General features: G+C 39.7%; 1 protein-coding gene across 3 annotated transcripts in view; it reads right to left on the bottom strand.

Annotated features, from left to right (window-relative positions):
* The window catches only part of Dlg5 (Discs large 5), a 591,115-nt gene that overhangs the window by 74,995 nt on the left and 499,072 nt on the right, over positions 1 to 17,048 (bottom strand). For all 3 annotated transcript variants that reach the window (XM_071693695.1, XM_071693696.1, XM_071693697.1), the window contains 3 exons: positions 16,203 to 16,419; positions 6,206 to 6,335; positions 1,346 to 1,476 (listed from right to left, as the gene is read on the bottom strand). In XM_071693695.1, coding sequence (XP_071549796.1) covers positions 1,346 to 1,476; positions 6,206 to 6,335; positions 16,203 to 16,419 — 478 coding nt within the window. The remainder of the gene's footprint in view (positions 1 to 1,345; positions 1,477 to 6,205; positions 6,336 to 16,202; positions 16,420 to 17,048) is intronic.

Here is a 17,048-nt window from a genome sequence, read left to right as displayed (position 1 = left end):
AGGTGTGCCAATATGGTTTGGACATATGGTGAGGATCAGAGAAGGGAGAGGCTGACTAACAGGGCATACATTTCAGAAGTGGAGGGAACAAGGGGAAGGGGAAAATCGAGGAAGTGCATGGCAATAACATGCTATGTCAGAAATGGTGAAGAAGTATGAAAATTTTTCTGACATTACTCCAAAATCTTCATAATCAAGCTATTAGGATGAATAAAGGATGTCTTGCTGTAAAGAAGCACAATGAAATGGATAACTCTGGTTTTTTATTATCATTATTATACTTTGTTGCTGTCTCCCGCATTAGCAAGGTAGCGCAAGGAAACAGACGAAAGAATGGCCCAACCCACCCACATACACATGTATATACATACAAGTCCACACACGCTCATATACATACCTATACATTTCAATGTATACATATATATACTACATTACACAGAAATATACATCTTTTCTTTCTTTTCTTTCAAACTATTCGCCATTTCCCGCATTAGCGAGGTAGCGTTAAGAACAGAGGACTGGGCCTTTGAGGGAATACCCTCACCTGGCCCAATTCTCTGTTCCTTCTTTTGGAAAATTAAAAAAAAAACGAGAGGGGAGGATTTCCAGCCCCCCGCTCCCTCCCCTTTTAGTCGCCTTCTACGACACGCAGGGAATACGTGGGAAGTATTCTTTCTCCCCTATCCCCTATATATATATATATATTATATATTCTTTCTTTCACACTATTCGCCATTTCCCGCATTAGCGAGGTACATAATTCATATTTACTGCCTTTATTCACTCCCGTTGCCACCCCGCCACACATGAAATGACAACCCCTCCCCCCGCATGTGCACGAGGTAGCACTAGGAAAAGACAACAAAGGCCATATTCGTTCACACTCAATCTCTAGCTGTCTATGGTATTCATCCTAATTCTGAAACCTGAATTAGCTTTAAATCCACAAGTGTGAGTAACATCATCAATGCAGCTTCTGATGCAAGAACTCTTAATGATTTGTAGTTTAATGTGAAGACTGTAATGGTATAATGTCTCACTCTCTGTTGGGTAGGGGATTTAGCTAACTTCTTTGGTACTTTTATGTGATATCATTTCATAATCTTCATTATATAATTCTTATACTTTGTAACACTGAATCGAGCTTCTAGCCATACAGAACTTCCTTTTGTATCATGTAAGCAATCTGACAGTAAAAACATCTAATCTTATCTTTTCTTATCTGACTACTTAAAAGTAAGTCTCTGCACTTCACTGTAAAGAAAAGATAGGCACATATTCAAAATGTCATACAAAGCACATTTGATTATATTCAATATCCATAATTAGATATCTAATGCTTTACCTGAGTTTCCCTTCAAAAGGGCCATCTTTGGCAATATTTGTAACATAAATGGCTCCATCACTGCCTCCATAATGTGGGTCATCCCGGCCTCCAGCCACTACAAAGCCAACATCAGACTCAGAAACAACACCCTGAAAATCATATATTAGTTAACATATACTGAGAGAAAAAAAATAAATCAATGGAAAGAAGTCCTTCAGTCATCAAAAACAGGATTCAAGTATGAGTGACTAATTTCTGGGCCAATACAAGACCAGCAAGGCCACTTGCTCAAGCTACTAGTTCATGTTTAATTTTGGACAACAACTGCAATTAAAAAATTCATATCAGGTAAACTGGTCCTACCATTACCACAAACAACACGAGTTTTGTCAGTAGTAATGGACATGCAGAGCAAACTAGAAATGGTGTCCCATACAACACTTGTATTGCCAGCAGTGCAGCACAGTCACTAGGAATAAGAAATTCAAATCATTAAGTTTCATGGATAAAATGTAATTATTTTCAAGTCATAAGCCAAGCTAAGGTTCTTATCACAGGGAATACCAATCTACGGAAGTAACTCTTAAATGTAAATATATTCATCACTTTTTTCTTTCTTATTTGGCTGAACAAATGTATGATGATTTCACCCTGAGAACATCATAAGCTTCCACTCAAAATAAACCTTAGCCGTGTATCACCTATGAAAATGTCTGGGGTGTGGACTTTTGTTTTTGTGGACACACTATCATAATGGCTGTAGATGTGGTGAGGAAAGTAAAATATTTTCTCATGCTCTCCTAGCAACAGAAGAAACTACTCTAGGATACTTATGGTTTTGCAAGTCAGCTTGATATTCAGGCAGAGGTGGGAAAGATCAAACTGTCACATGATGAAAGCAGTCTTGTACATGTCTTCAACTGACGGATCAGATTGAGGGTTAAAAATAAGCATGACAGTTATCCTCTTCCACTCATTTGACGCCATAACTTCCTTTACTAACATATTTTTTCATATCTGTTTGCCATTTCCTGCATCTGTGAGCTAGCACCAAGAAAAGACAAAAAAATGGCCTCAATCCCTCATAACCTCTCTCTAGCTGTCATATGTAACACCAAAACCAGAGTCCATTATACACAACTAGGCCCCACAGACTATTTTCTGCTTTCCACTGACCACTTTAGATGCCCTAGTTCAGCCAACTAACAACAGGTTGCCTGCTGTATACCACATTGCTTCTATTTACTCTACCTCTTACATACCTCACATCCTTCTGAATGTTCAGGCCCAAAACACTCAAAAAGTCTTTCACACCATCCTTCCATTCCCTCTTTGGTTTTCCTCTATTCCTTGGTCCCTCCACTTCCAACATGCATAAGTAAAGTGGTGAGTACTACACGCTAGCCCTGCTGTCATACTAAAAAAATTTTCATAGGTACCCATAGGTAGGTATTATCTGTTCATACCTAATCCTCTCCATATGTCCAAATCATTTCATCACACCCTATTCAGCTTGTTACCACATCTTCCTCCTCTCTTATTTACTCAATCAACCCTCCTCACACCAAATATTGTCTTCAGACATTTCATTTCTAGTATATTCACCCTTTTCTGTACTTTGTCATCCTGGGCCCATCAATTCACATCCATAAAACACCATCGAGACTACTATACTATCAAACACGCCCATTTTTTCTCTCAGAGACAGTCATCTCTCTTTCCAATCATACCTCAATACACCCAGCACCTTTGCTCCTCACCCACTGTATGGCTTATTGCAGCTCCTATTGTTCCAACTTTGCCATGTCCACTCCAAGGTATCTGAAACACTTCATTTCCTCCAACTTCTCTCCATTCCAATTCACATTCCAACTAAACTTAACTATTATCATTATACTTGATCGCTGTTTCCTGTGTCAGCGAGGAAGCGCCAGGAAACAGATGAAGAATGGCCCATCCCCTCATATAAACATTATTCATCTATTCATTTTGCTTTGTCGCTGTCTCCTGCGTTAGCGAGGTAGCACAAGGAAACAGACAAAAGAATGGCCCAACCCATCCACATACACATGTATATACATACACGTCCACACACGCAAATATACATACCTATACATCTCAACATATACATATATATACACACAGACATATACATATATACACATGTACATAATTCATACTTTCTTTCTTTTCTTTCATAATATTCGCCATTTCCCGCATTAGCGAGGTAGTGTTGAGAACAGAGGACTGGGCCTTTGAGGGAATATCCTCACCTGGCCCCCTTCTCTGTTCCCTCTTTTGGAAAATTAAAAAAAAAAGCGAGAGGGGAGGATTTCCAGCCCCCCCGCTCCCTCCCCTTTTAGTCGCCTTCTACGACACGCAGGGAATACGTGGGAAGTATTCTTTCTCCCCTATCCCCAGGGATAATAATTCATACTCATAATTCATAGTCTGTCTTAATTCATTCCCATCACCACCCCGCCACACGATATAAAAACCCCCTCCCCCATGTGTGTGAGGTAGCGCTAGGAAAAGACAACAAAGGCCACATTCATTCACACTCAGTCTCTAGCTGTCATGTAATAATGCACTGAAACCACAGCTCCCTTTCCACATCCAGGCCCCACACAACTTTCCATGGTTTACCCAGACGCTTTACATGCCCTGGTTCAATCCACTGACAGCATGTCGACCCTGATATACCACATCATTCCAATTCACTCTATTCCTTGCATGCCTTTCACCCTCCTGCATGTTCAGGCCCCGATCACTCAAAATCTTTTTCACTCCATCTTTCCACCTCCAATTTGGTCTCCCACTTCTCCTCGTTCCCTCCACCTCTGACACATATATCCTCTTTGTCAATCTTTCCTCACTCATTCTCTACATGTGACCAAACCATTTCCAAACACACTCTTCTGCTCTCTCAACCACACTCTTTTTATTACCACACATCTCTCTTACCCTATTATTACTTACCCGATCAAACCACCTCACACCACATATTGTTTTTAAACATCTCATTTCCAGCACATCCACCCTCCTCCGCACAACTCTATCTACAGCCCACGCCTCGCGAGCATATAACATTGTTGGAACCACTATTCCTTCAAACATACCCATTTTTGCTTTCCGAGATAATGTTCTCGACTTCCACAAATTCTTCAACGCTCCCAGAACTTTCGCCCCCTCTCCCACCCTATGATTCACTTCCGCTTCCATGGTTCCATCCGCTGCCAAATCCACTCCTAGATATCTAAAACACTTTACGTCCTCCAGTTTTTCTCCATTCAAACTTACCTCCCAATTGACTTGACCCTCAACCCTACTGTACCTAATAACCTTGCTCTTATTCACATTTACTCTCAGCTTTCTTCTTTCACACACTTTACCAAACTCAGTCACCAGCTTCTGCAGTTTCTCACACGAATCAGCCACCAGTGCAGTATCATCAGCGAACAACAACTGACTCACTTCCCAGGGTCTCTCATCCACAACAGACATATATATATATACATAAACTTAACTATAACATGTAAATCCCTGGTTGAGGGGGTGGGGAGGGTGAGCCTTTTAACACAGTCACCAAAGGACACATATCACTATGTTTGGTTAATATCTACACCTATTTTCACACATTAACATATCATTTTTTTTATTATACTTTGTCACTGTCTCCCACATTAGCGAGGTAGCGCAAGGAAAGAGACAAAAGAATGGCACAACCCACCCATATACACACGTATATACATAAATGCCCCCACACGCACATATGCATACATTTACATTTTTTTTTTTTTTTTCAAACTATTCGCCATTTCCCGCGTTAGCGAGGTAGCGTTAAGAACAGAGGACTGGGCCTTTTTTGGAATATCCTCACCTGGCCCCCTCTGTTCCTTCTTTTGGAAAATTAAAAAAAAAAAAAAAACGAGAGGGGAGGATTTCCAGCCCCCCGCTCCCTCCCCTTTTAGTCGCCTTCTACGACACGCAGGGAATACGTGGGAAGTATTCTTAATCCCCTATCCCCAGGGATAACATTTACATATATCTACAATTATTCAAATTACACTGACTTATTTCCTGGTCCAGGAGTCCCTTATAACCTGAGACTCCTGCAGCACTCAGAAAGCTGGCTTTGTCCACTGGTCAGGACCACATGCTATAAAGTGTTGTGATGTGTGTAAAGCTTTGTGTAAAGGGGTGCAGGGCAATAAACAAGTAAGTGCTCGGAGTCGTCTTTATGGTAACTGCATCATAGAAATGAGGGTCATGGGTTATGTTGAAATGGTACAGGTTATGTTGTAACGATAGATGATGTCCAGAGTGTAAGTGAGTGAGAGTGACTTAAGTTTGTCTGGGGAGTGTGGTTTTTGTTGGGTGTATGTCTAGTGGGTTGGAGTTTGAGACTGACTTAGAAGGTTTGATTTTTAATGGTTCTTGGATTATTTGTGTGTGTAAGTGTATTGTCATTTTGTTAAGTTTGTTTGAGTAGGGGAGGATTTGTAAGCAGAGGTTACTGAAGTATGAGGCACATGTAAGCTTTCTATTTCAACTTGGGGGTTGCTGATAAGTTGTAGAGCGGTTTGGGTGGGAGGAGTTTAGTGCTGTAGCATAGGAATGAGTGCAGAGCATGTTGAGGTAGGACTATATTGGGAAGATCTTTATCTCATTGTGAAGGTGTACTATTATAGTGTAAGGATGGCCAGAATAGGTTTAGTGATAAAACTGTAAGTACCAGCAGTATAAACCGTTTAAAAAGAAAGTTGAAAATATGAGTTCCCATGAGTGTACATCACTCACCCTGTATGGTACTAATAGGTAATTACGCACAAACATAGAAACTGTACAAAAACTTGATGGAAAAAGTGCAAATCTTACAACAGGTAAATGTAGTGTTTCTATTTCCCACTCTTGCATGTCGGTATCTATTGCTGAGTCACGGGAATGGTTGTGTGCTGCCAACTGACGTACTACAGCTGCCTTCTCCTGCTCTGCCTCTAATCTTTCCCTGAAGTTACAAAGATTTTTGAAATTATCTGAGGGAGAGATAATATCTAATATACTGATATAAGTAAACCAACATAATTATCAAAATACTAATGAATAACTACATCAAAAAATAAATGCAATCTGAAAAATTTTGGAAAACAATTTGCACAAAAATTAAGGAGATAAACAGAATACAAGCATAGAGATATTGCCAAAAGGGCACCACATGTCCTGTTTGATGAACAGTGAATAGTGGAAGATGTCAGAAACTTTGATTACTGTAGTAAGAATAGAAAGCCACTCAGATGTCTCCAAGAAAAAATCCAGCAAATTTTTCACATAATCAAGAAGTATGTTAATGTCACTTGTGGACTCAGTGCCAAATATCATATCTATTCCATCCTTAAAAGTATCTGTGGTACTATTTTCATCCAATCTAAGTGATTAAATCATTCCATATGTTATCAATCATGCTGAATAGAAAGTATTATGCCTAATTCAAGGTAAAAAGTTTTGTGCAGTGACATTTTGAGATGAAACTTGATGGTTGCTTATGGTGTGCAGAAATGGAAACCTGACAGATCTAAGAGCACTATTATTATGTTAGTTCAACAGCACTCTCAGAGCTCTGATAATTGACTTTAAAGATCACTCATCATTTCTGGCACACACAACACACTCATGGTCCTCTTCCAAGATTAATCGGGTGATGTTACTTCTTGGGAATCAAATGTCTTATCCATACTCTTGAAGGAGAGAAGATGCAAGCTGCTCTCAATGCTACCATGCCAACTAGTTGGCCATCACAACAGACCTTGACCAAAGCTATGCAAATACTTCAAGGTAGCCAAGAACTTCAGCTAAAACTGTAACAATGTATCATATGAAGCAATTGATGGCAAAGTATCTTGTTGGCAAGATTTCCACACCTTAATCTCTCAAAGCACAATGGCAAAGTACATTTAGCCATGAAGAGTTTTCAAAATGTTTGCTCTCATGTGTCTTAACCTGTTATACTGATAGATTGTGATGAAGTTTCCATACTACTGCCTACATTGTATTGACATCACCAGATGAATTTGATGATGTTCGTCAAATGCTTGGTTTGTTCCATTTGACTATAGTTGTTCTTCACTGTGCTAGCAGGTAGTAATGTGGATGATGTAAAGTCCCAGATATTTGGTGTGAAAAATGCTCAGGCTGTGCTGAATGGAATACATTATATCCGCTCACTGAAACATATTTTTTTTTTTCATACTATTCGCTATTTCCCGCGATAGCGAGGTAGTGTTAAGAACAGAGGACTGGGCCTTTGAGGGAATATCCTCACCTGGACCTCTTCTCTGTTCCTTCTTTTGGGGAAAAAAAAAAAAAAAAAACATATACTGAAACATATACTTGTTACTTTTCTGAAGACCTTGAAACATGATGTGGAAGGTATTCTGGAACAACAATCAATATGATGAACTCAACTACATTATATTGGACATTATTGAACTAAGGAAAGTACGACAATCAAAGGAATGAAATGAAAGTATGGTAAAGTGTGAGAAATTAATTTCTACTTTCTTTTTCTCCTTCTTTCTTTTCATCTGAGATAGCCTTGATTGGGGAATCTTTGTTCCAGTCATGCTGGTTACTATTAAATCTGAAAAACTATGGAAAGGTCTCAGAAACCTTGTAAAACTTCAGAACTAACTGAGGAATATTGTGAGAAATCAAAGCTGTGCAATTTCTTGAGAATTCTTTAGCATCTCGAATGTTTTTCAAAAATCTCATAGCAACTAACTGCAAAGAAAACTGGAAATTTAATAAACAAACTGTTGAACTGCTGATGAACACATCCTGAGGATTTGACTGCAGCAACTACCTTAGGTACAGTTCCAAGTATCTCAAAAGAATAAAAGTGCTCTAAACTGAAAATCCCTTCCTGTATTGGAAATCAAAGATCATTCTGTGGTATGAGGCAGCTGGTAGGATGTCTGATCACTATCTTGTAGGGGCAAGGGTGAAGATTTGTAGAGTGAGCTTGGAATAGGGATTTGTGTGAAAAATACCAGGAGAGATTATGTGTATAATGGCAAAAGATGAGAGAAAATGAAGCAAGGGGAACGGGTCAGGAATGAGAGGTATTTTGGGAAGCAGTGATGGCGTGTGCAAGAGATGCATGTGGCATGTGAAAGGCGGGAGGTGGGCAGATTAGAAAGGGTAGTGAATGGTAGGATGAATAAGTAAAGCTGCTAGAAAAAGAGAAAAGACAGGTGTTAGGGCAATACTTACAAGGTAAATGATTGAGGGATGTATAACAGAAAGCAGCAGGAGGTCAAGAGGAAGGGGAAAAGGTACAAAAAGAGGGTAAATGAGAGTTTGGGTAAGCAAGTATTAGTAAACTTTCGGAAGAATAAAATGATGTTTGGGAAGGAGGTTAATACTGTGCAAAAAAAAAAAACAAGAAAACAAATAGGAACATCAGTGAAGGGGGGAAAAAGGGGAAGTGATTATGGATAGTAATGATGTAAAGAGAAGATGGAGTGAGTATTTTGAGGACTGTTGAATACGTTTGATGATAAGAGTGGCAGATGCAGGGTGTTTAGGTCAGGGTGGTATGCAAAATGAGAGAATCATGAAGTGTGATTTGGAGAAGAGAGAAGAGGTGGTGAAAGCCTTGCAGATGATGAAATGCAGCAAGATGGTGTGAGTCAAATGGCACTGCAGTTGAATATATCAAAACATGGGGTGACTTGTTGACTGCTTGGTAAGGATTCTTAGTGTATGTATGGATCATGGTGAAGTGCTTGAGGACTGGCAGAATGCAGGAACAGTACCACTGTATAAAGGGAAGGGGGATAAAGGTGTGTGTTCAAACTACAGATGTATAAGATTGTTGAACATATCTAGTATGTTGTATACGAAGGTAATGAAAGAGAAGGTGAAGGCAAATACAGAGCATCATATTAGGCAGGAGCAATGTGGTTTCAGAAGTAGTAAAGGTGCATGGATCAGGTACTTGCATTAAAGAATTTGTGTTAGAAATACTTAAGAGAAAAAGATGGATTTGTATGTGGCATTTACGGATCTCGAGAAAGCATATGATAAGGTTGACAGAGATACCTTGTGAAAGGTTACACGAATAAATGATATAGGAAGAAAGCTGCTAGAAGCAGTTAGAAGTTTTATCAAGGGTACAAGGCAAATGTACATGTAGAAAGAGCAGAGAGTGAATGGTTCCAGGTGAAGGATAGTCTGTGGAAGGGGTGTGTGATGTCACCATGGTTGTTCAATTTGTTTATGAAAGGGGTGGAGAGAAAGGTAAATGTGTGAGTCTTGAAGAGAGGGGTGAGTATGCAATCTTTAGGGGCTTGGGAAATGAGGCATTTGTTGTTTGCTGATGATACAACATTGGTTGTGGATTCTAGTGAGAAACTGCAGAAGCTGGAGACTGAGTTTGAAAAAGTGTGGGAAAGGAGGAAATTGAGAATAAATGTGAATAAAAGCACAGTTATTAGGTTTAGCAAGGTTGAAGAACAGGTCATTTTAGGTGTGAGTTTGAATGAAAAAAAAAACTGGAGGATGTGAAGTGTCTTAGATTCTTGGGAGTGGACATTACAATGAATGGATAAAAGGATACAGAAGTGAGTTATAGAAAGGGATAGAGGGTGAAGGTTCTGCAAACGATGCAAAATATGTGGAAAGAGATAATGTTAACTGGAAGGGCAAAAATTGGTATGTTTGAAGGAATAGTAGTTCCAGTAATGTTATACGGGTGTGAGGTATGGGATATAGATAAGGCTGTGCAGAGGAGGGTGAATGTATTAGAAATGAAATATTTGAGGACAATATGTGGTGTGAGGTTGTTTGACTGAGCAAGTAATGAAAGGGTAACATAGATGGTGGCAATATAAAGAATGTATTTGAGAGCTGAAGAGGGTATGATGAAATGGTTTGGACATACAGAGAAAATGAGTGAGGAAAGGTTGACAAAGAGGATATATGTGTCAGAAGTGGAGAAAACAAGAAAAACAGGGAGACCAAATTGGAGATGGAAGGGTAGAGTGAAAAAGATTTTAAGCAACTGAGGCCTGAACATGAAGGTGGGTGAAAGGTGTGCACGGGATAGAGTGAATTGGAAAGGTGTGGTATACTGGGATTGACATCCCCTCAATGGGCTGAATCAGGGCATGTGAATCATCCACAGTAAAACATGGAAAGGGCTGTAGGGCCAGGTTGTTGATAAGGACTTGTGGTTTTGGCATATTACACAAGACAATTAAAGAATCGATGTGAGTAGATGCAGTGTTTCTCTGTCAGCTCATGGCACTACCTCTGACAAAGGAAATGGCAATCAAGTATGAAAAAAAAATCATGGTTCCTGGAGCCAGCTATGTAAGTCTTCATATGCTGACTCTTGGAGTGTAAGGGCTATGGAAGTAAGAGATTTTTGCTTGATACAATATATGGGAAAATGTGCTAATATTTTGAGCATAAGTTAAGCATTGGGGCTTACAAGTACAAATGTTAGTTTAATTTATGTTTCTATCAGTGAATTTCATATCAAAGTGCTACAATTATTCAATAAAGAGTGTAATTTGTCACACATTTATCTACAATCTCTAAAACAGGTAAACTACTGGTCAGATCAATAAAAAAAAAAGTTGTAGTTGAGTTTCTGGACACTGTAAATATATATTTTGACACCAAAATGATCTTTCAAAAAGTAACAAATTCTGAGATATGACATATGCTTCTAAAAACATCTGCCTTCTTGGGAATGGCAACTACCAAATCAAAACCCCAGTACTGACATGTCCTTAATACTCTGTGTCAGTTTTGTATTCACCACGAACAATAACATTCTATGTACATTTCTTTTTATGATGAAGGTTTCAGTCATTGACAAAAGTCCATATCAAGGCCTGTCTCTTGAAGTATGCCAGGTCATTGATATTTGGAAAGACGTGAGAAGATAAGAGAGTTCCAAAGCTTTGATGTGTAGGGAAAGAAGCAGGTATCAAAATGACCTACCTTGAGTTGCCGATGGCCACACGGTAATCATGTGATGCAGCAGCTTGCTGAGTATTGCGTAGTCTAGTTAGTGGTGTGGGCACACAAGTAGCCAGCTCTTGGGAGCAAAAACCAAAGTAATACCCATAGAAGAGGGAAAGTGAACCAACATTGTGGCATAGGGAAAGTGGTTCAAGTTTGGAAGTTAGCCTGGGACAGTTTACAAGTTGGACTGCTTTCGACTCAACTCTGTCAAGTACGGATGCAAAGCTAGAACCACCCCAGATATGAGAGCAGTACTCCATACAAGGATGAATCAATCCTTTGTATAAACAGAGAAACTGTTCAAAAGAAAAGAATTTCCGACATCTAAACATAACACCCAATTTCTTAAGAGGCAGACTTAGCTATTCTTGTAATGAGGGGTTTCCAAGAAAGAGTGGATGTTACAGAAATACCAAGTATGTTCATTGAGTCGAGATGTGGAATCACAGAACCATCAAAGAAGAGATGAGAGATGTGAGGAGTCTTTGATAGAGATGGGTAGAAACTGGGTCTTGGGGGCATCAAACTTAACAAGTCTTTGTGTACCCCCATGGAGATATCCTGTCCAAGTCTGAGTTTAAGGAGGAAGCTGTGTCAAGACAAGATGCAGGTCATATGAGAGAAGAGGGAGCAGAAGTAATGGATGTGGATGAAAGCAGTGCTGAGTCATCAGCATATGAGTGCACTGGAAGGACAGGACAGAACCTTGAGAGACACTACTGCTCATGAAGAAAAAGGGGAAGGCTGATCCATCAAAAACCAAAGAGACAGAGTGGCTAGAGAGGAAGCTAGATATGAGGGAGCAAAGTGAAGGGGGGAAGCCAAAAGAGGGGAGCTCAGAGATGAGACCCAATGCCACACCCTGTCAAAAGCCTTAGATATGTCAAGGGCAACTACAAATGACTCCCCAAAATCTTTCAGGGATGATGACCGGACATTAGTAAGATAGGAAAGAATTTCACCAGTGGATCTCACCTTACAGAAGCGATACTGGTGACCAGAGAGAAGACTGTGATTTTCGAGGCGTTTAAGGATATGGAAGTTAAGGAGGGATTCAAGGACTTTGGAAATGGTAGATGTCAAAGCAATAAGACGATAGTTAGAGGGGTCAAAACGGTCACCCTTCTTAGGGATGGGATGTACCAATGCATGCTTCAAGAAGAAAAAGTTTTGTTTTTTAAACAGAAATGCAAGAGACAGGCAAATATAGATGGAAGTTCAGAGGTACACTCTTTCGGTACAGGGAGATGGACATCATCAGGACCATAAGCCTTGCTTGTGTCCTGAGAGAAACACTTTTCAGGCAGTCTGAAAAGAGATGATGGGAAGGGGCATAGGATTAGTAAGAGGAGCATCTGGGACTGAAGGAAACTTAGAATCATCCATGGTGGAGTTATAGGAGAAACAGGAACCAAAAAGAGATGCTTATCTATGGGAGAGACAAATATAGTACCATCACAGAGGAAAAGTGAAGGAAAGGTAGGGTGACAGAAGTTGTTAGAGATGCCCTTCGCTACAAACCAGAAAGACCTATCAGTAAATGATAAGCAGAGGTTATCGCACTTCCTCTGAATAAAGAAATGCTTTGCCTCTTGGATAACATGCTTGCAGTGATCATGGGCAGTAGTAAAAGCTTAATGGAAGCCAGAGGAAGGAGAGTTTTTCCAAGCCCTATATGCCTGATCCCGTGCCCCTGAATGGCCTTAGAACAGGAACAGTTTAACCATAGATTGGACGAAATGGTCATCTTGGAGGAAGGGATAAATGCTACCATTCCCGCAAAAATAACCTCTGCTATGCATTTGGCAGAGACAGAAGCATTAACACATAAGAAACAGTAATCTACCCAAGGAAAGTCAGAAAAGAATTTACATAAGTTATCCCAGTCAACTTTGTTGAGGCGCCAGTATTTACGCTTAGAAGGGGCTGCAGGAAGGGTCGGTGATGTAAGAATAGATACATTTATGAGTGTGATCAGATGAACCAATAGGGGGCAATATTGTGCACTTACAGTGCATTGAACTAGAGGTGAAAAACAAATCCAGAATATTAGGAGACTGGTAACAGTGGTCAGGAATAAGGGTAGGATGGGAGATAATTTGTTCTAAATCAGTAAGAATTGAGAACATGAGGGCTTCAATTTCTCCACCATCTGTATGGTAGGAATTCAACCATTCCCTATGGTCAATGTTGGCATCCCCGAGGAAGAGGTTCTCGGCTTACAGGTGAGAGGATGTCACAGTCTCATGGCAGGAGTTTAGACAGTCGAAAAAAGATATAAAATTTATATCATTAGGAGAGCAATAGGAGAAACAAGAAAAATGTGGTAGTAGGGAGAAAACTGTGATAGAAGGGAGACAGACCTTGAGCCACATGACAACAAAGTTTGGGGACTCATGGTCCTTGAGCAAAGTGACAAGTGTGATGATGTCAGAATAAGCACAAACACCATCTTTGAACTGGAATCATGAGTGGAGGTTATAGTTAGATATGAAAGGGACTAGAGAACATCGTTAAATAACTGAGTCTCAGAGAGAAGTAAGATATTAGGAGAGGTACTGAACAAAAGATGTTCATAGGAGAGGTTACTAAAGAGACCACAAATGTTGGTATAGTGAATAGAAAAAGAGGAAGGTCTAACAAAGAGAGAAACATTGTGGGAGGGGCTGGTACTTCTAATGCCAAAGCCCTCCCCTCTCATTGGCAGATGAGTCAAGCAGATATACATAGATTCTTAGCACCCCATGATGCCAGGGACTAAGGGTTATAGATTTATTGGACTCTGTCATGATAAGACTTAAAATCTTAGAGTGGACAGGAATTGGCAAAAGTAATGATGTGAAAAAAACAGCTATAATTAGCAAAGTTTGAGTAGGTGTATGGTGCTTGTAAGAAGATGGTAGAACTAGCCCATTAGTTCTGTTTTGATAACAGAAAGTAAGACCAGCAATCCTGACATGAAGGGTGTACAATGGTTCTGAGCACCACCACCCTGGGTGGCTTTTGTCAACAACCTACTACCTAATGGGTTGCTCCAAAGGTAGGGGATGGGATAATCCTTGAGTCAGCTGGGGTATTGGGAGGGGCCAATATGCTACCACCTGAGCTCTCCCTCTCACTGGTTGCAAAGTCACACAATAAAGTGTAGTCAGAGAGTTGTGTCCTATCTTATAACCTACCATGAAGGTTGTCCCCTGTTTTACACCCTACCAGAGTGTTGTCCCCTGTCTTACACCCAATCATGAGAGTTGTTCCCTGTCGTACACCCTACCATAAGGGCTGTATCTTGTAATACACCCTACCATGAAAGTTGTCCCATATCTTGCATCCTGCTATAAAACAAGAATGCTTATCTACACTGATTAGAAAGTTGTGCTACACTGATAGACATGTTGTGCTGCAAGGATATGAATGCTGTGCTGCACTGTTTAGAATACTGCACTGCACTGGTAAGTATGCTGTGCTGTGCTGATAAGTATGCTGATCTACAATCTTAAAATTAACACTCCAAGAGAAGAGGAATTCAAATAGCAATATAAAGCATTGGGTTATTTTGTCTTTCTATTAGTTTATGCATGCCAGTTTAGTACTTAAAAGCAATTAACTCCATACCCAAAATAACTGGCACCATACCTAGAATTACTGGTATATACCTAGAACAACTGACACCAATTCTAAAACAACCAACACCATATCTTGCACCAGCAGCATACCTAAAACAGCTGGCATTATGCCTAGAACCGTCACTTAACCTAAAAAATCTGGTACTGTACCTAAAGTAACTGGCATGATATCTAAAACAACCTGCACACTACCTAAAAGAAAAAATAATTGGGTATCTTACCTAAAACCACTGGAACACTATGTAATAGAGGCACTGCACCTAAAAGACTCAGCACCATACCTCAAACAACTGTCACCATACCTCAAACAACCAGCAACGTACCTAAAATGGCCAGCACAGTACCTAAAACAACCAGCACTGTACCTAAAAAACTAACACTGTACCTAAAACAACCGACACTGTACCTAAAACGACTGACACCCTATCTAAAACAACCAGCATCCTATGTAAAAATGACCAGCAGTGTCCCTGAAATGACCAGCACCATATCTTAAACAACTGGCACTCTACCAAAAATGACTGGCACCTTACCTAAAATGAACAGCACTGCCTAAAACATCCAGCATCCTACCTAAAATTACACCCTACCTAAAAGGACCGGCAGCCTATCTAAAATGACCTGCCCCTGACAAAAACAAATGGCACCTTACCTAAAACCGGCACCATACCTTAAACAACCACCACCCTACATACAAGAACTGGCATCAAACCTTAAATTACTGGTAATCCTAACTAAAATGACCAGTACCCCAACTAATACAACCAGCATCCTATCTTAAACTACCAAAACCTAACTGCTATCTTGTGACCAGAAAAAAAATTTTTTGCTACATAAAGCATGTAATGTCAAAAAACAATATACAAACTTCCACACTGTGTATCAAAACTCCTCAGGTTAAGTGATAATCTATTATGCTGTTAGACCCCTTTGGCAACATCAGTACCCTAAACCTAGCAAGTTCCATAATCTGGATCCTGCTTGGCCCCAAGGTTTTTGGGTTTTAAAACAAAACAGAGTAAGATCCTGGGATAAAATGAGGAAGTAAAGGGTCTCATAAGAAAGATAAAAAAAGTATACTGAGTATGAGATTCTTTGGAGGTTTTGGACAAGCCTCTCTGCTTTATAGAGAAACATAGAATTTACAATGCAGACACAGATAAAAATACATTATCAAGGTTAGATGAGTAAAACTCTATAAAATGAGGACCCCTTACTTTAGTTCCTTTAGCTCCTTTGAGGTTTCATTACGCTGCTTTTTCATGTCATCTGAGTCACGTAGAGCTTCAGCTAAATCTGAAACAGCTCGGTCACGCTCCCGACGCAGCTTGTCACAATGAGCTCGTATGGATTCTCTCTCTTGGACAATTTTGTCTCTCTCACTAAAGGCCCAATCACGGCGTCGCTTGGATACTTCAGCCTCTTGTTGAGCCTCTGTTAAGAAGCATAAATAATAAAAGAATCTTAAAATACTGAAAGGCAAAATAATGTAAAAGTTTCCTTTAATATCAACAGGATAAAATGTCCAATGCTGATATATTCAAACTCTGTTATCGGTGAAGTATGATTTCTTTGTAATACTGAAAATCAACTTAAATGCTACAGCTGATATTGCAGGGCTGAGTTGAGTGAGCCTCTCTAAAACCAGTTTTTAACAAACAGACAAACACTATCTGAATCCAATGCAGAGCATCATAATCACATGATTTATTTTTGGAACATTCTATGAAACAGTTACATCAATCCCTATCTAATTTGAGGTCAACATGCTCTTCAATCAGAGAAAAACTGCAATACTATCTAGGGTGATTCATTATATCTCTGCAATGAATATGTTATAATTGGCCTAAATCATAATTTTTTGAAAACACAAAGTCTACTGTTGTAAATGAAATGTTAAGCTATATCTACAAGCTTTCTCCACTGAAAGAGAAGGGTAGCTCATGCAAAAAATCCATCAAAAAGCATCAGCTATATACTTTTCTGAAGGTTTCTCAGCTACATTACCCCCATACAAATACTATCACAATACATTTTATAGCTTTACCCTCAGTTTTGTATAT

Source organism: Panulirus ornatus, chromosome 56 (genome assembly GCF_036320965.1).
Source record: "Panulirus ornatus isolate Po-2019 chromosome 56, ASM3632096v1, whole genome shotgun sequence".
NCBI classification, from domain to species: Eukaryota; Metazoa; Arthropoda; class Malacostraca; order Decapoda; family Palinuridae; genus Panulirus; species Panulirus ornatus.
Note: the sequence above shows the minus strand (reverse complement) of the source record. Positions and strands in the feature narration are given on the sequence as shown.